The following is a 19969-nucleotide window of genomic DNA, read 5'->3' on the forward strand; positions in this document are numbered from 1 at the left end:
TCCGATGAGTAGGCGTGCACCTTTTGGCAGCTTGGCAGAACGAATTCGCATCGCACTTTGCTGGCGGTGCAGGGCGCGACACTGTACAGCGGCGAAGGGTGTCACATCTGCGCGTGATATATATTTCAATTATAAAGCCTCCTACCCTAAAAACCGTGTGTCTACATCTATTGCGACATAAACTGCTGACTTTTACGTCACGTTGCGCAGCATGAGCCTTTTTTCGAACTGTGCTGTCCGAAAACGTTGCTCTTAAAGCAAGTAATAAAATAACATAAGATATTTTCTGCATATTAGGTTATCTTCATTAAAAATGTACGACTTGGCATTCAGCTTACGGAAACTATCATTTCAGGACTGACAAGTAGTTATGGATGACGCATACAAACTAACCTTACTATAAGTACATTTATTAGTAACGTCACTTGCAGGGTTTTGTGAGTGCATGTTTTTCAAGATAGTGGTGACCGGGTATCCCTTATGTTCCAGTCCGAGAACACCTGACTTCCCATGTTTATCTTCAGAAAGCAGACAACGAAAGGCAGGTCATTGTGATAAGCTCGTTATCGCTTCCGTTCATAGCAGTTGCCAGGGAAGGGGTATGAGAACCCCCGCAACCCGAAAATTTACAATTTTCCACATACAAACACATGCACGAACACACAAAGAGTGGTTAAGTCCCCTCTCTCCCCGTCCGAAAAAGATTCTGGCTACGCCCCTGCTTCAGTTTCATTTTAGCATCTATTGCGAAGATCTTATTTCAGATGAACAATGGAGGTGGAGGGGTGCGGTTCAGTGAAATTCGGCGAAGCTTAGCATATACAGCTCGGCGCATGCTTATGACTGTGAACGCTGCTGGTGACTATACTTGTTCACGTGGGACAAGTGACGCAGGTACAGTCCTCACGGATTAAAAGGCGATGCGTCATTTCGGGGCTGGGTAATGCACGTACATTACTTTTGTCTCCACCGTATTCAGCTCGAGTCTGACCGGCGCAATTTCAATTCTAACATTGGCATCAGAGTTGACACTGATTCGTAGCAATCTGACACGGTTATTTCGAGTGATTACACCTGCTGTAGTCGTTACGCGAAAAGTTTTTGTGTCCTGTTTCAGTCCGTGAACAACGTACACAGTTTTCACGGGGACCGATAACTAAAACACATTATGTAAAAAAAGTATTAACCAAAGAAGTTAAAAAAAAACAGCGTACAATGGAATGTTGTTTATACGTTTTGCACTGGAACCTGGAACTAAAACGCATCATGTAAAAAAACGTATTAACCAAAGAAGTTAAAAAAAGAAGAAAATACGCATAATCTGTCAGCGACTCACTCCATTGGGCGACGTGGAGGTAACTGATAAATTTACGCTGTACGTGACTTTTTCTCACTTTTTTTGATGCGATGCTGCCACCTCAGCTACTCTGCAACGTACACGTGGTTTATCGGAACGTGGTTTGATCTAGTCACCAAAGAATAAATCTAGGATTTATAGATATATTGGTCAAGGTTTACTTTCGCGAAAGTAATAGAAAATTTTGGGCAAAAGCGAGATTGTATCGACACGTGAGAATGCACTTTATCCAAGGGTCGTTGGGCGGGAATAAAAAAGAATAAAAATTTGTTAGGCCGAAAAAAAGTATTTTACAGAATTTTATCAACGATATTCCGCTGCTTGTCCATATATTCGTGTGATAGTAGCTGACACTAACAGTTGATTTTTGTTCCTCTGCCACGTGTGCGTGACCAGGAGACACAATGCTGGATGATTATGGCGCGAAGAATGAGGGCCAATCTGGAAGACAGATAAGAACAAACGCTTGTACTCTTCTCCGCCATCACCACCACTCCACAGTGATGTGACCCACGAGTGCATTCGAGTACCGTCTAGCCGAAACCACCACCATTTCAAGAGAAATATGATGAAACAGACTTTTCTTTTTACTCTCTATTTGCCCATTTGCGAAGGACATCAAAACGTGTTGCGTGAACGTGTGCTTACCCAGCGCGGCCGCTCAAACAATGAGACAAAGGACGTCAAGACGCAATCACAAATTCCGCGCGCGCCAGCACACATTCCAAACTTGATAACGTGATCTCGTGGCGCTAAGATCCATTCACTTGCGACGGTCTACGACGTGCGGCTCTTCACTCTTTCTGGTCGGTCGAGTACCACTCATGCTTGCCTTTCTCTGGGATTCCAAACAAGGCAGGGGCTTGGGCGAGAATGCGTGATTATATGGTAGACGAAGAAAGTGCTTAACAGCGCAAACTACAGGAGGGCATAGAAGAGACGAGAACAGAGCGCTGAACTAACAACGAAAGTTTATTGCAATCCAACTGCAGTATATAGGACAACAGGGGTTATATATTGGAGCGTGATTATATACTGGTTGGGATTTAACGTCCGAAAACCACGGAATTGTTATGAGAAACGTCGTAGTGGAGGGCTTTGGAAATTTAAGCCTTTAACGTGCACCTAATCTAAGCACATGGACGTCTAGCATCTTGTCTGTGACGAGATGCGACCACAACGACAGGGAATCGATCCGGCGACCTTCGTGCCATAAGTCGGCACCGTAATCACACAAAACCACTGTGGCAGATTAGGGACAAATTAAAGATTGAAAAGGTGAAAAGATTTTCAACAGAGAATGGCACTAAAGCCCACGTTTCGGCGAGTGGTCAATGAATGAATGAATGAATGAATGAATGAATGAATGAATGAATGAATGAATGAATGAAAACAACTCTCATTTGGTCTAGCAGGGCGAGACGATGTCACGCACACGAATTAGTCAAGGCAGGATTTTTCACCCTTCAACTGAGATGTGATCAGTAGGCACCTGTTGTAATTAATGAAAACGCTTATGGGTGACAGAAGTGAGGTAAATCGACCATCGACGAATTGGGTATTTATACCGAATAAACATACAATAATATTTTTCAATAGCTATAGGATTAAAACTCTTGACCTCTAGCATCTAGGCCTTTAGTATTTAGTATCGAATGCGGATGCATTTAAGTACATTAAAATTCGAACCCTTCACTACAGCAATACTGGGTGCATCGCAACTTGCAAACATCGACGGACGATTTTCAATGCCTTTTTTACTTAGCTGACGCGTGCCGAAACCTTGCTGATATGATCTCGATCCAAGGCACCCGCACACTCATATGCGTCGTATGCCACAAGTGCAACTACATATTTCCTGAAGGGTACAGGACCGGGCATAGAAGAGGAAAAACAGGAAAACACCACTGCGGAAAAACACCACTGCGTTACGCGGTTAACTTATAACTATCGCGATGAAGAAATACGCAAACAGGGGAAACGGCGTGTTAGGCTTACCCCGCATTCTAGAACGTCCCTTCAGTCAACGCTTCACCTTCACTTGAGAAAGCCGATGGGAGCGCCTTCTCTAGGCACGGCAAGTTACTGCATGTCAGGTGATAATCTGCTGCGATTCATGAGCAGCGCAGCATCATTTTCAGACGAGCAGTGGCGCAGTGCTCAGCTCTGTCAAATGAAGGGTGAAAGTCGAGTCGAGGAGCGTTTCTAAATACGGGGGTCAGCCGAACTCCGACGCACCTCGACTGTCGTTGGGTGAACATGTGCTTTCAGCAGGCGTAACACTAGAATTTTTGCTCTGACTGGCATTATGCGTTCTGAGTTCCAGGCATAGCTGTAGATGACAAGCACACACGACGCCATAGCGCAAGCAGGAATGATATTCTAGTGCCACGGCGACAGTGACGGATTCGCCGAGCGACAGCAAAGGCACCGTGTTGTTCGACTGGGGCCGAAATCCCTTCCTGCGGTCCCCATCATCATACGTCCCCACACTTTTCTCTTTTCCTACCACCTTTCTTTCCTATCCCCTATACACCCGCCACTTCGCGCAAAATACCGGGCCAGATTCTACTGGCTCATGCCGGACCTCCCCCACCGCCATCTTCCTCACTGAAAAAAAAAAAGAATCCGTTGCTAAGACATCATTGTACGCTACTAAAACAATGAAAGCTTACACTAGCACAATGCAATCCACTCGACTCGATAAACTCTGATACCTTATCAGCTAGCCGTCAATATGACCCGGTTATGGGGTTACATCGTATATTGACAGAACGCAGCTTGAACTCGCAGCTATCCGTGCACCAAGAGAAAGTGCCAGGGAAAAAACAATGGGGATGGGGGGGGGGGGGCATCTCAATGCACTCTGCAGTGCTCGCTGATAAAAGAGTTTCCTGTTCGTTGTTAGAGCCACTAAGGAAAATATCGAGGTACTCTTGAGCTCCATCCTCAAGAGTTTAACGTGACAGCGTAATCGGGCTCTGTCCACGTTTTCTTGATTGCTAGCCTCGCTTCAATTCTCGGGGAGCACTTGAGCTGATCCGCAAAAAAAAAAAAGAACGGCAGTGCGCTTACCACAGGCCCTTTACAACTATCCTAGAACGCCTACTGCAAGTATAGTTGAGAATTGCTCACTACGCCACAATTCTCCCCTGTAGCTTTATTTTTTTAATGCAATGTAGATTTGCTTTTAAGGAGTGAAACTTTGTGCGTAAATGTTTGCCGTAACGCCGGTGTGGTGTATGAAGCGAAGAAGTGTCAGCTTGGGGAATTTGTTATCATATATCCGACAGTCACAGCAGTTCCTATAAGGGTAGCGAAGACAGGCTCGGCGTAGTACACGGGAGCGTTCCCATTGTAACCTTGTAATATCCTGTATAAAGTGGCGGCAGCAAGCTTAGGACCGAGTTGACTGGCGGAGAGGCATTTGTCCTGCAGTGGACGTAGTCAAGCTGATGATGATGATTATGATGTTGATGAATATCCTATAATATAAAATCTCACGCGTCTGCTTGTATCACCGGAACAGAACAATAATGACACGTAGCACCCATTGGTAAATGCGACCCGTTCCATGCTGAGATGACAGTAGGTGTAAGGGCCACTTCGGACCTGCCTGACTGCGTGCCTCTTTTCGATAGACGTTAAAAATTGGCGTTGCTTGCCAAGAGCATATCAAAAGCTAAGTGGACTGTTGAAAAATCTAGCAAGAAGTATGGATCATTTACATTCACGCATACTCTATTACATCCCTGGAGCCAGGTACCCGCAAACCTAATAGAAGCACAGTTAGCTGTTAGAAAACTAGCCTACGTTCTTGTATTCTCTCGTCAGTTACCTTATGAAAATGTTTCATATTTCTACCGTCGTTACACCCTGTTCTTTCGCGCTGTAATGTCTGTATAACGAAATATGATATTGGGGGCCCTTTCACAACACCTGCGGGAGCCGTGGGGCATTGCTTATATAACATTGATGATTTGACTGATATGTGGTTAACGTCCCAAAACCACGATATGATTATGAAAGACGTGGTAGTGGAAGGCTCCGGAAATTTCGACCACCTGGGGTTCTATAACGTGCACCCAAATCTGAGCACACGGGCCTACAACATTTCTGCCTCCATGGGAAATGCAGCCGCCGCAGCCGGGATTCAATCCCGCGACCTGCGGGTCAGCAGCCGAGTACCTTAGCCACTACACCACCGCGGCGTGGCTTATACAACATAAGAAAATGTAGATATCTTCAGGCGATTAATAAAAGAACCGTATTGATTTCCCGCAGTCCTTCCGCGGGGGCATATACCGGAGCACGGCGGACGGCTCCACCATGTCGACGACCAACCTGGCCGAGGATGCGGCCCCGCCCGCGGTGCAGCGCCCCCCAGCGCTCCCTTCGTTGCCGGCGCAGGGATCCAAGGAGCTGGACGCAGCTGACACCGAAGACACCGAGTCGGCGGGAGGGGCGCCCACCCCGCGAGGGGGCGCCTGCCGAACCTTCCTGCGACACAACCGGCTGACCGTGGCCACCATAGCGGCCGTGGTGGCCGGAATCGTGCTGGGGGTCGTTTTGAGGCCTCTAGGTCAGTATCCCGCCGCGAGAAGCATGATGCGGACCGTATACTGAAGTAGCGCTTCGTGACGAGTGAAGAAAAAAAGGGGACGCGAAAGACATCATACTCGATGCTTTATTTATTCCTATTTGTGACTGGCCCGTCCTGCAGGCCAATGTGATTGCACATGCACGAGGGGCAGTACAACGGCAGACTAATGAAAGAACCCGGACAATCATCAGATGTATTTTGGTCTAATGTCGTCGTCACGACCATGCGCATAAGTGTTATATTTCCGTCCCTGTTTACCCTCAGTTCTTTTTATCACCGTCTCTATGATTTCAAGAAATGTGAGCAACATTATCGAAAAACTACTGAGAGGAGGTATTTGTTTGTTGCCCGTGGATACTGGCGAATTCCCCCTCTGGGGGATCTGCTTGCTAACTGCGGGCTTTCCTTTACTCTGGCAGAAGGCATCTTCAGATGAGTATGCAATTTTATGGTAGTCATTATAAAAATTAAGACAAATAAGTTTTTAACCAGTGGATATCAGCGGTCGAGTCAAATGGGCGAATTCAAGCACCTCCTGCTAACAGTCCATAGCCACCTAAATTTCTGAAAGGCGGTCATTAGTAATGACCGCGGAGCGATGAAATTCGGCTGAAATGGCTGGCGAAACCGACCAACCAAACAGCGGATTTACCATTTACTCCGAGAAGCCCATTAGTACAACACCGCTATCCTCGCATTTGGGGAGGAAGATAACCGAGCGTTAATAAGCGGCCTGGAGGCAGGAAAGCGTTGCCAAGAAACGAAGTATGTATAGACTCACGCTTGATAACGCTGTTATCAAGCGGTGTCGTCATTGAGGGCGTTTTCGAAGTGAATGTCAAATGCACTGTTTGGTGCGTCAGTTCCGATTTCGTCGGCTATCCAAGCCAGATTTAACCGTTCCGCGGTGATTACCGGTGGTCGCCTTTAAGTAAATAGTCCAAAGTCACTATGGTCCAAATAGTCCAAAGTCACTATGGACTATTTGCAGGAAGGACTTGAATTCTTCCACTTGACTCGACCGCTTGTTTCCACTGTGTAAAAGGTTAATTGTTTTAATTTCTATAATTACTACAGTAATTATTGTTATACTCGTCTGAAAATCACCTCAACCACAGTAATGGTAACGCCTTTGGGTGCACGTTAAAGAACCCCAGGTGGTCAAAATTTCCGGAGCCCTCCACTACGGCGTCTCTCATAATCATATGTGGTTTTGGGACGTTAAACCCCACATATCAATCAAGTAATGGTAACGCCGCGGGTAACATGCAGATGCCTCCTTTTTGTAGTTTTTAAATTATATTTGACATATTTCTTGAAACATCACGTTTACGCTAACGCACAATAAATCAACTGTTGGCTGTCGGCGCACGTCTTCGTTCTGACGTCATGAGTTTGTTTTCCTTAAGCGCTGCGTATTCTTAAAGATAACGACAATGCGAAAAAGAAAAAAAATATGAACAGCCCATATGAAAATGATGCGACCAACAGCCATGTTGCAGAAAACGAAATGCTTGCTTAGCACAACATAACAAATCAAACTTTGGTGAAAAACTTTGTAAATAACAGCAGGGCCCTTAAACTTATCAAGAAATTCTTGTCTTCGCACACTAAATACAATGAAAAAAATATTGCTACGGAGAGGAAGAAAAGGAAGAGGTGCGACTGACAGGCGCGCGACTGGGCCAATCAGCCATTGTGTCTCTTGCCTGTAGTTTTTACTCTGCAAATACATCTTGCTCAGAAGCAACCAACCTCGTAACATATTGGTGGAGGTGCTGGGTAACCATCAGGCAACGGAGCTCCGCAGCGGACGTCGCATCGCCCTTCCAGCCATGGCCAATGCTCAGCCCTCCGCGTCAACGTCAGCGTCTCCGACGAACATGGCGTCGCAACCGTACGTTTTCACGCCTCTCAAGGATCCCGGTACATTCTGCGGAACCGATGGCGTCGACGTTGATGATTGGCTGGCCATGTTTGAACGAGTGAGTGTGCCGAACAGATGGGATCCCACACTTCAGTTGGCTAATGTGCTGTTCTATTTGAGAGGCACGGCCAAGGTGTGGTATGAGAACAATGAAGAAGAACTCACAAGCTGGGACCAATGCAAAGCAAAGATGCGAGAGGTGTTTGGCAAAACCGCCAGTCGGAAGATCGCCGCCAAAAAGGAATTGGCCTGCCGTGCCCAATCCCCTACGGAGTCATACCTCGCTTACATTCAAGACGTGCTGGCCCTTTGCCGAAAGGCCGAAAGCGACATGACAGAAGGTGACAAGGTGGGACATGTTCTGAAAGGGATTGCCGACGACGCGTTCAATCTCCTGATGTGCAAGGGCTGTTCCACCGTAGACGCGATCATCAAAGAGTGTCGTCAGTTCGAGCAAGTGAAAAGTCGCCGCATTCTACAAACATTCGCTCGACTCCCAAACACCGCTGCAACATCTACTTGCGAGGACCAGTCAACACCACAACGTGCATCGCCGCCGGGAGACCTTACACGCATTGTTCGTCGTGAACTGGAAGCTATGGCGCCCTCGGCGTTCTATTCGCGCAGTACCGATGCCACTCCTGTTACTGTTCCTCTTGTTCAAGCCATCGTGCGCCAGGAGCTTGAAAACATCGGAGTGCATTCCGTGTGCCATGTCACCGCGCCTAGAGTCAGCGAACGCCCTTTCGTGATGCCCTTCTCCGACCGACGGTCTTCTCCACGTACTCGCAACCCGGCTGAGTGGCGAACTGCAGATGACCGCCCTATATGTTTCAACTGCCACCGCGTTGGACATATTGCCCGTTACTGCCGCAACACATGGTCCTCGGCACATCGCGCAACGACCAATATGACCCGTTTCGACGATACCGCCCGCACCTTTCCACCTGCCGAAGAGCCCAATGCCATTGACCATTCTCGGAACACTTGGTACAGCCGCTCGCCTTCACCACGTGGGCACCAGTCTCGATCGCCGCAAACACGTCGTCCATCGTCCCGTTCGCCGCAGCCACGGCGCTTCTCGTCCCCCGTGGCTTCCGGCCGCGTTGTCTCGGAAAACTGAGAAATGCAGCCCCCGGAGGTGGTGCTGCATTGACGACTTCCGCAGCAAATCCTCTTTCCGTTCCCACCAGACGAAGTGTAATAGACGTTAAAGTAGACGGCGAACCTGTACAAGCACTTGTCGACACCGGCGCAAGCATTTCGGTCATGAGTTCAAGCCTACGCACACGTTTAAAGAAAGTTCTGACACCAGCGGCTGCACAAATGCTCCGTGTGGCCGATGGCGGCACGCCGATGGTTCTCGGTCTGTGCACTGCCCGCTTACGTATAAAGGACCACACTACTTCTGTCATTTTAGCCGTGATTGACCACTGCCCTTATGACATTATCCTAGGCCTGGACTTCTTGTCGAATCATTCTGCTCTGATCGATTGTGCTACAGGCGTTCTTCAGCTAGAGTTGCCTCAGATAGTCGCTGAACCCCACACTGCCCCGCCGCGCCTGTGCTCTCTTCAGGATGTGCGGCTGTCAGCTCAGGCAGCCACCTTCGTCGTTTTGACCGCACAGCCCCAAGTTCCCGATGGTCAATATGTCCTCCTTCCTCTCGCCGACGTCCTCTTGAGCCGCAACATTGCCATTCCCCATACGCTTGTGACTGTTACTGACAATTGTACCTCGCTTCCACTTCTCAATTTCAGCTTGTGCCCTCAAGTGCTTCCTCGTGGCATGTTCTTGGCCAGCGTATCTAATGCTGACGAATTCGAAATAGCAGCGCTCACCACCGAGATTGATTTACTTCAGTCTCCTGTAGCGAACAGCACCTGTTCTCGGCCAGATCGTTTCTCGAAGATGATTGCACCCGACCTCAATCCTGCGCAAGCCAATGACATCCATCGCCTTCTCGCGTCATATACCGACATTTTTTCTTTCGACGACAGACCTCTAGGGCAAACATCCACTGTTCAGCACCGTATAAATACTGGTGACGCCAGTCCTATTCGCCGACGCCCCTATCGTGTCTCCCCCACTGAGCGTAGAGTTATCCAAGCAGAAGTGGACAAAATGCTCAACAAAGGTGTCATAGAACCATCAAGTAGTCCTTGGGCCTCCCCTGTCGTCCTTGTGAAGAAAAAAGATGGTACCTGGCGCTTCTGCGTTGACTATCGCCACCTAAACAAGATCACACGCAAAGACGTGTACCCGCTACCACGCATCGATGACGCGTTGGACTGCCTACACGGGGCTACATACTTCTCGTCTATAGATCTTCGGTCCGGCTACTGGCAGATTTCTGTCGATGAAATGGACCGCGAGAAGACGGCCTTCATTACACCAGATGGTTTATACCAGTTTAAGGTCATGCCTTTTGGACTCTGTAACGCCCCTGCCACATTCGAACGAATGATGGACTCTCTCCTGCGTGGTTACAAGTGGTCTACTTGTCTTTGTTACCTAGACGATGTGATAGTCTTTTCATCTACTTTCGATAGCCACCTGACCCGTCTCGCTGCAATTCTCGCAGTCTTCAGAACAGCTGGGCTACAACTCAATTCCAAGAAGTGTCAATTTGGTCACCGTCAGATTGCCATTCTGGGCCATATTGTAAACGCCGATGGTGTCCAACCAGATCCCGAAAAGATCCGCGTCGTCCGTAGCTTTCCAGTGCCCCGTTCTACATCCGATGTCCGTAGCTTCGTCGGCTTATGTTCCTACTTTCGCCGTTTTGTGAAAAACTTCGCCGACGTTGCCCGGCCACTGACAGATTTGCTGAAGAAGGATACCACATTCTCATGGGGCCCTGAGCAGGCTCAAGCGTTCGCCGCTCTCATCGGCTACCTAACTACGCCCCCCATACTTGCCCACTTTAATCCTTCTGCTGCCACAGAGGTTCGCACCGACGCCAGTGGCCACGGTATCGGCGCAGTTCTCGCTCAGCGGCACCACGGTAGACAGTGCGTGATAGCTTACGCCAGTCGCCTGCTTTCTCCCCAGGAGATGAATTATTCCATCACCGAGAGAGAGTGTCTAGCTTTAGTTTGGGCCGTCGCCAAGTTTCGGCCATATTTATATGGTCGCATTTTCACTGTCGTTACGGACCACCACGCCCTCTGTTGGCTGACTTCTCTGAAGGACCCGACTGGACGTCTGGCTCGCTGGGCTCTGAGGCTTCAGGAATTTTCGTTTAGCGTCAGCTACAAGTCTGGCCGTTTGCACAAGGACGCAGACTGTCTTTCTCGATATCCGGTAGATCCTCCTGATCCCGTTGCGCCTGACCTGGAGAGCAGAGTAATGGCGTTCACAGACGTCAGCGATATGCGCATCGAACAACGACGGGATGAGTCATTGCGCACTATCATCGACGCCATCCAGTCTGACAGCCATGACGCTGAATCCCGTATGTTCGTGCTGCATGACGGCATCCTCTACCGCCGCAACGTCACCACTGAAGGCCCTGAGCTTCTGCTTGTCATCCCTCGTCATCTACGGCCTGCCATACTTCAACAACTTCACGACGCACCAACAGCGGGACACCTCGGCGTTTCCCGCACATACGACCGCGTGCGACGTCGATTTTTCTGGCCTGGATTGTACCGCAGCGTACGTCGATATGTCGCCACTTGCGACCTCTGCCAGCGCCGGAAAAGACCTTCTTTGCTGCCAGCTGGATATCTTCACCCAATTGAAGTCCCCTCTGAACCATTTCATCGCGTGGGACTCGACCTTCTTGGCCCTTTTCCGACGACGACACTCGGAAATAAATGGATTGCCGTCGCCACAGATTATGCGACCCGTTACGCGATAACAAAGGCCATGCCAACCAGTTGCGCCACTGACGTCGCGGATTTTCTTCTTCATGACGTCATCTTACACCATGGTGCACCCCGACAGCTGCTTACGGACCGCGGCCGCTCTTTCCTGTCCAAAGTTGTCGATGACCTCCTTCGCTCGTGTGCTACAGCGCATAAGCTATCTACCGCCTACCACCCACAAACTAATGGCCTAACTGAACGTCTCAACCGCACGCTCACAGAGATGCTTTCGATGTACGTCTCCGATGATCATCGAGACTGGGATACCACGTTGGCCTATGTGACCTTCGCATATAACTCCTCTCGACATGACACTGCGGGATTCTCGCCTTTTTATCTTTTATATGGTCGCGACCCCATATTGCCATTTGAAACCACCTTGCCTCTCGTGCCATCTGCTTCCGAGTACGCGCGCGAAGCCATTGATCGGGCTCACATGGCTCGTCAAGTTGCCCAGTCTCGCCTCACCAGGTCACAGGATATGCAAAAAGCCCGCTACGACCACCGGCATCGAAATATAACGTTTGCCCCAGGTGACCACGTGCTCCTCTGGTCACCGTGTCGCCGTGTAGGTCTCTCCGAAAAACTTTTGTCCCGATACGCCGGACCCTACCTAGTCTTACGTCAAGTTAGCGACGTAACCTACGAGATAGCGCCATTGCACTCCAGTACGTCACCAAGTTCGTCACTAGTTGACATTGTCCATGTTTCGCGCATGAAACCCTACTTCTGTCGCACTTCTCCGGACTCTCGCCGAGACGGCGCTCCAACGCCCGGGGGTCCTGCTACGGAGAGGAAGAAAAGGAAGAGGTGCGACTGACAGGCGCGCGACTGGGCCAATCAGCCATTGTGTCTCTTGCCTGTAGTTTTTACTCTGCAAATACATCTTGCTCAGAAGCAACCAACCTCGTAACAATATCTTCTAAAGATTGCTCTCCAAACAATGATAGAGCACCCAGCATAATAACGAAAAGAATGCACATCACACAAAAAAAAGGTTTATGCTACATTTTGGGAAAAATATAAGTGGTTTTTCAATTCTTTTGCAAACTTCCTTTGTAGCACGACAGGAAGAGGGAAACACGCCGTATCTCGTGTCGAGTCTCTCTTGATGTGGCAGTTTCAGCCATCCATGCTGCCGCAGGAAATACCACGTCCTTCACATCTCCTCGAATCACCATCGCCGATCGAAATAAGCGGTCGCTCTGTTCCGGACGCAGCTGACCGATTAACAAGTTCTGCGATCGCAGTCACAGGCGAGAATCGAGCGACCGACCCAAATCGGACACCTTCAGACCAGAGTTATCATTGATGATGAACTCACTTGCGTGATCTCCGCGAGTCACCAGAGGGCAGATTCGCGCGTCTGTGACTGAGGCTGCTTTCTAAGACTGAGCTAGCTGTCACTGACCGGGCCAGGTGTCTGTAACTGAGCCAAGTATCTGTGACTGAGTCTGCTGTTGTCTGTGACTGTTCAAAGTAACAATGACCACAGGTCGGTGAATTCACTTCATTCATCGGTCGGCTCACCCGGACTATGTCTCAGACTGAGCTGTTAGAGCGAGTGTGAGTGAATTCGGGTGAGCTATATTTTGGTTCGATTGAGTCTAAGTGAGCCCGGTGGGGGAAAAAATCGTGAGTGTGCGTCCGAGTGAGCCCTACACGCGAGATGCATTCCTTGAGAGTCCAGTTGAGCTTTGCTGTTTTGTTGTTGTTGTTGTTGCTGTTGTTGTTGTCGTTGTCGTTGTTGTTGTCGTCATTGTCGCCGTTGTCGTTGTTGTCGTCGTCGTTATTGTCGCCGTTGTTGTTGTTGTCGTCGTTATTGTCGCCGTTGTTGTTGTTGTTGTCGTCGTTATTGTCGCCGTTGTCGTTGTTGTCGTCGTCGTTGTTGTCGCCGTTGTCGTTGTTGTCGTCGTCGTTGTTGTCGCCGTTGTTGTCGTTATTGTTGTCGTCATCGTGGTCATTGTCGTAGTCGTCGTCGTCATCGTTGTTGTTGTTGTTGTTGTTGTTTTTTTTCTTCGCGACCTATAGAAATCAGCGAGCCAGGTGTCAGTGAGCGAGCCCCACAGTGCGCGCGACGTCGTTGCAGGGCCCTTCTCGAAGCGCCAGCTGATGTACATCAACTTTCCCGGCGAGGTGTTCCTGCGCATGCTGCGAGGCCTCATCCTGCCCCTCATCACGTCCAGCATGGTGGCCGCCGTCGGGGCGCTGGACGCGCGTCTCTCGGGTCGCATCGGGCTGCGCGCGGTCGTCTACTACTTCTCCACCACGTTCCTGGCCATCGTGCTGGGCATCGTGCTCGTCACGGGTCTGCAGCCCGGCGCCGGCGACAGCGACGCGGGGTCCATCAAGGCGTCCAAGGCGCGCCTCGTCACCACGGCCGACACGCTCATGGATCTCATCAGGTATGCGCGCATGACAGTTTGATTTATATGTGGGGTTTAACGTCCCAAAACCACTATATGATTATGAGAGACGCCGTAGTGGAGGGCTCCGGAAATCTCGACCACCTGGGGTTCTTTAACGTGCACCCAAATCTGAGCACACGGGCCTACAACATTTCCGCCTCCATCGGAAATGCAGCCGCCGCAGCCGGGGTTTGAACCCGCGCACTGCGGGTCAGCAGCCGAGTACCTTAGCCACTAGAACACCGCGGCGGGGCAACAGTCGGACGAACCATTGCGCAGCCGGCGTTCTATAACACCGGATCGAGAGAAGCCTTGAGAGGCACTTTTGAGAAACAATACAGAGAAATCTTTCATTAGTGAAAAGCGGAAAATTATAGTAACAAAAAAAAGCCTGGTCTTCATGGACCGGGCCTGGCTTTCCCAGTCGACAACTTCCCGATCCGATGTTTTCCTCTTTCCAGAAACGCCTTTCCTCCTAACGTGATAGAAGCCTGTGTCACGCAAGTAAGTTTTGCTCTCCTCTTCTAATGTCCTACTTCCTTACTACTTCGTACTGTGAAGCGTCCATTAAAATAAAACGCATCGAATTAGGTTGGTTCATATTAAAACACAGGAAAACAAAAGCATATATAAGAGAGGTAGACAAAATGCAAGAAAAAAAATTATGACGACTTCGCATGCCAAGCGCAGGGATATGGGGCTTTGTCAAGCTGTTTTATACAGATTTTTTTCTTCTGTCCCAGTCACTTACTGTAAAACTGTACGTGGTAAAATAAACTAAACTTTAATCTCTAAACCTGAAGCAAAAGCGCAGCTAGGTGACCCTCATTCTTCCTTTACATCTCTTTCTCTATCTCCCCATTTCTGCTTCGCACATTATACATTTGCTCCCCTTATTCCTGATTATTTCTGCCTCTTTTCTCTTTCCTTGTTTCTTTTTATTTCTCCTTCTTTCTGTCTTGCTCTCTGTTTTTCTCTCTTCTTCGCGTCTGTCTCTTTCTGTGGATTTCCTTGTCCTTCTAGTTTTCTTCCTGTTTATCTCTCCCCCTCTCTCACAGCTTCTTTTTTCTCTTTCTTTCCATTTTCATCTTGCTGTCTGTTCTATCTCTTTTTCTTTACTATTTATTTATCTAACTTTCTACGTTTATCTCTGTCTTTCCACCTTTTTGTGCCGTTATTCTCTTTTTTTCTATATTTTTCTCCTCCTATTTCTATCTATTGCTTTATTATTTTTTTTCCGCATGCTCGCTTTCCTTCGACACCCACACCTGCCATACATGGCAGTGGGGCTTGCCCAGTTCCTTTGGCGCATGTGCACTTGAGGAGTTTTCTAGTGACGCCGCATAAACTGCGGCGAGCTACAACAGCTTTGCAGTTGAAAAGTAGGTAATGCGAATGACAGGTAACCGATGGTCAGTTAGAACACAGAAATGAATAGAGAGATCTTTGGTTAAAGCAGAGCTCACGGTACGAGCATAAAGTAGCAGGAGCAGTAAACAGGTGCTCCTACTACTTCGTCTGGGCTGCTTCAACCAAAGGTGAACGCCTACCAACTAGCTCGAGTTTCTGTTCTGAATGCCAAGTGTTCGGAAGCGCGGCGGAGGACTGCAGTGGATTAGGTGAAGCAAGGCGTAACCTGGAATCAGTTCTAGCAATGCAGGGCAGGTGGGAGATCGTTGGGGAGGGGCCATCGCCCTGCAGTGGACGTAAGACAGGCTGATGACGATTGTGGTAATGATTACGATGACGATGAGTTTTTTTTATTTTTTCAAAGGCGCGGAGCGCGAACATCTTGTTGTAACGTATGAATATGTCGATGGTTGAAAACACTGATCATGCAGGCTCACTGAATTGCACCTCCCTCTTTTTTTTCTCTCTTTTTTTTCTTTTATTCTTTATTCTTCTGATAGCCACGTCTCTTTTCTCTTTTCATACCAGTTTTCGACTATTGTTATCAAGCCACCGGGCAATGCGAGCAACAGTAAGTTTTTTTTTTGCTATATCCGCTATATTCTCCATGCCATCTCTACTGAAATGTCCTTCAGTGGAAAAAAATCAAAAGAAAAAAAGGAACTTGCAATCGTCACATGAACGGCGAGTAGTTTGCGAGTGAACGAGTTTTCCATGCTTAACCCGATAAAAGCTAGCGTGGTTGATTTAGGGAAAAATTATGCCGCAGTGCTTCCATGGCCTTGTGAACGTGGACAAGCGCACACGCACGCACACACATATCAGGAGCGTAGGCAGAATTTTTTCTCGATGGTGAAGGGGGGGGGGGGGGGGCACCTGCTTGATCTCAAGTGGAGGCAGGACCGGCAAACAGTCTTTTTGCTGTTTTTATGCCACGTAAAAAAATTAAAAAAATTGAGAGGGGGAGGAGGGGGGGGGGGTATGGGCCTGGTGTGCTACGCCAGTGACACGCAAACTCTACGGCTGTCGGGCTCTCGTCAAGTACAAAAACAGGTACAAACTGCTCATACGGAGCACCTACATATAACGCGCGAACGCGCAGAGACGATCATGCCATGGAGACATTTCGCGCCGTAGATGTGCAAGCAATGTATGAGGAATCCTTGACAAGTGATGGTCGGCTGACCATTGGAAGGAAACTCGTAGTCACCTCGTTGCGTAATCTTGAAGAGCGAGCGAGCGTGACCGAACAAGGAAAAATCTAGCTTCAGAGAAGTGCGAGTGCCGCCTGGACACCTCTTTTCAGCGAACGAGAGACGACGTGCAGACTTCTTTTCCGCGTAGTCAGTTGACCTATCCGACCACGAACCAGGAAATTTGAAATCGATCGGTAATCCGCAGCGTTGTACACTGGAGATCCGTTCTGCGGTGGGCACCGGTTGGCCAGGCTTTGAAAATTCTAGTTGATCAGGCGATAAGCCTTGGGTGATAATAACAGCCTAGATGAATAAATAGGGAAAAGACTAATTAAGCGATACTTGGTGCCGACGCATGTGCCTTCTAATCTGCATACTATTACGAAAGACACAGCCGCGGCTGCAGGGTCACGAATCTTTGCCATATGCGCAGCAGTGCGCCAGTTAACAGTCTCAAAACTTTTCAGCTGTTAATATCTATGGACTCAAGAGCCTATTAAACATTTCTTTGCAAACTAAGATTTAGAAAAAAATAAATACATTGTTGCAACGTTAACTCTGCTGCAAATCTCTATAATTAAAGATGAAATCTATCTCCACTGAAGATGAAAAGTAAACGAAATCATTTATGGTTAGTAGTTGTTACATTAATCTGCCGCAGCATGCTTACGTGGAACATTGGTTTGTTTGCAGTGTACTATACATTCTCTCTGTGAAAATAATTTTTATCGCAGTTACACATGTGCAAAATAAAATCACTAGAATTGGTACACGGTGATACCTCAATCTGTACTCACATTCGCGTTTGCTCTTAATCCAGCATCCATGTATGACTGGGACTACAAGACGGTGCACGACCCCGGCACCAACATCCTGGGCCTCATCGTTTTCTGCATCGCGCTGGGAGCCACCGTGGGCCAGATGGGCGAGAGTGGAAAGCCCCTCCTGGACATATTCACGTCCCTCTCCGACGCCATGATGATCATCACCAAGGTGGTTGTATGGTGAGCCACTCACTTATACTCCTTGCGAAGTACTCCGTGTTTATTTCTAGAACTATTCAGTTGCGTTTCCCACTGTTCGGACAGCCGTAATTGTAACCACTATATTGATTACGGGGAACGCCGTAGGTAGAGGGCTCCGGAAATTCAGACCATGTGGTGTTCTTCAACGAGCCCTATAATCACACCGTACACGGGCCTCTATCATTTCACCTCCACTGAAATTCAACCGCCTCGACCGGAATCGAACCCGCGACCTTCCAGTCAGCCTCCGAACACCGCAACTACCGATCTACCAGGCGTAAATTGCTTCAAATAAACACTGTTCGAAAGTTGGCGCTTCTTTTGTCCCACTTTCTCTGTCTCTGTCTCACATTTGCACTAGTGTTTTGTGGTTAGCCCTCGTACGCAGTAACGTAGCATCGCTAGCGTGTGACAATCACGCGCACGTTCGCAGGTTCTCACCGGTGGGCGTCATGTTCCTGGTGATGGCCAAGATGCTGGAGATGCAAGACTTCACGGTGGTCGCCGGTCAGGTCGGCCTGTACGCCCTGACCGTGCTGCTGGGCCTACTCTTGCACGGCTTTGTGGTGCTGCCGCTGCTCTACTGGCTAGTCATGCGGCAGCCGCCGTTCCGCTTCCTCCTCGACATGCTGCAGGCCATCGCCACTGCCTTCGGCACGGCTTCCAGGTTCGACGCGCCTCTCGTGTGATACCTGTGTCGATGTCATCGCGTACATTTGTCGGACACTTGAAAATTCTAGGAGCCTATATGACTTGAAAGGCTTCATAATTATATGCGTTTGTACGTCGCTTGTAAGTCACGTATAGGGTGTACGAAGTACCGGACAAGTAAGGCTGTACTAGACGCTGTAGACTGCAGAGCGAGCTCCTGCACTCTGTTTAGTGTCCTCGTTTTGCTTGCAGTAAGGGATAGGTGACTCTTTTTGATGGACTTCGACGCACTTCAAGCAATGTGGGATTAAATAGTATTAAGCTAATTTATTACTATAATATAATTAGAGCGATATTCGGTACACGTGGAAGTCCACACGCGTCATGACCCAACGCACTCGTAAGCTCTTTTTTTTATGTTTGAGTGCGTGAGTGTGCACATGCGTAACAAATAGTGTGCCCAATTTGACTTTACGTGCTCTATTTATACGAGTTTCCGGTTTAAAAAACAGCAAGTTCTTCTAGACTTGATTGAATCATTTCTCGTGCGACCAAGGAACAAATAAAGTAGTCCGCTTATATACTCCATACGTTGCTCCGCTTCCCAGTTCTGCTACGCTACCGGTGACAATATCGACGCTCGAGGACAAGGTGAAGGTGGACCCGAAGGTGGTCCGCTTCTGCATTCCCATCGGGGCCACCATCAACATGGACGGCACTGCGCTGTACGAAGCCGTGGCCGCAATCTTCATCGCGCAGGTGCGAAAAGTGCCCCTGGACGTCGGGAAGGTCATCGCCATCAGGTACGACATCGGCTCGCATACGTCTGCTGTTCCCCACGAGTAGGTGCAGTTACATGCATGCATACATACATACATACATACATACATACATACATACATACATACATACATACATACATACATACATACATACATACATACATACATACATACATACATACATACATACATACATACATACATACATACATACATACATACATACATACATACATACATACATACATACATACATACATACATACATACATACATACATACATACATACATACATACATACATACATACATACATACATACATACATACATACATCTGTCTGTGTGTGGTATGGGACCATTATCGTTTAGTGTTGCTGTTTTTTCTCCCGATGAGTTATTTTCACCCATGTGTTTATCGTATCACCACATTACAAATAAGCAACAATATAAGTAACATATCCCGTTTTGCCTTCTTTACGCGGCATAATAAGTGGAGTATCTGTGGCGGTGCCAAACGCGTATGGCATTTCCTTGACGTCATACTGTCACAAAAGGACGCGGGAATTACGGCACTGCCATTGGAAAAAAAAGAAAATCATGTGCGGTGAAATTACAGCCGTGATGTTCGTTGATCTCTCGATTATGTTCTGCGACACGGTGTTTAGTCTCCTGCACGACCAGAGAGCCGGCCTTGTTACCTCTTGCTGCCTGCACAACGCTTGCAACTGCTCATCTG

At 48.4% G+C, this 19969-nt stretch overlaps 1 protein-coding gene across 4 annotated transcripts in view; it reads left to right on the forward strand.

Annotated features, from left to right (window-relative positions):
* LOC119181405 (excitatory amino acid transporter 3) overlaps nucleotides 1–19969 on the forward strand; it is a 60490-nt gene that overhangs the window by 36639 nt on the left and 3882 nt on the right. For all 4 annotated transcript variants that reach the window (XM_075875032.1, XM_075875033.1, XM_037432635.2 and 1 more), the window contains exons 2-8: nucleotides 5642–5939; nucleotides 13849–14164; nucleotides 14629–14671; nucleotides 16106–16148; nucleotides 17594–17777; nucleotides 18232–18465; nucleotides 19058–19252. In XM_075875032.1, the coding sequence (XP_075731147.1) occupies nucleotides 5642–5939; nucleotides 13849–14164; nucleotides 14629–14671; nucleotides 16106–16148; nucleotides 17594–17777; nucleotides 18232–18465; nucleotides 19058–19252 (1313 nt within the window). The remainder of the gene's footprint in view (nucleotides 1–5641; nucleotides 5940–13848; nucleotides 14165–14628; nucleotides 14672–16105; nucleotides 16149–17593; nucleotides 17778–18231; nucleotides 18466–19057; nucleotides 19253–19969) is intronic.

This window comes from Rhipicephalus microplus, chromosome 10, assembly GCF_043290135.1.
Source record: "Rhipicephalus microplus isolate Deutch F79 chromosome 10, USDA_Rmic, whole genome shotgun sequence".
Taxonomy (NCBI): Eukaryota; Metazoa; Arthropoda; class Arachnida; order Ixodida; family Ixodidae; genus Rhipicephalus; species Rhipicephalus microplus.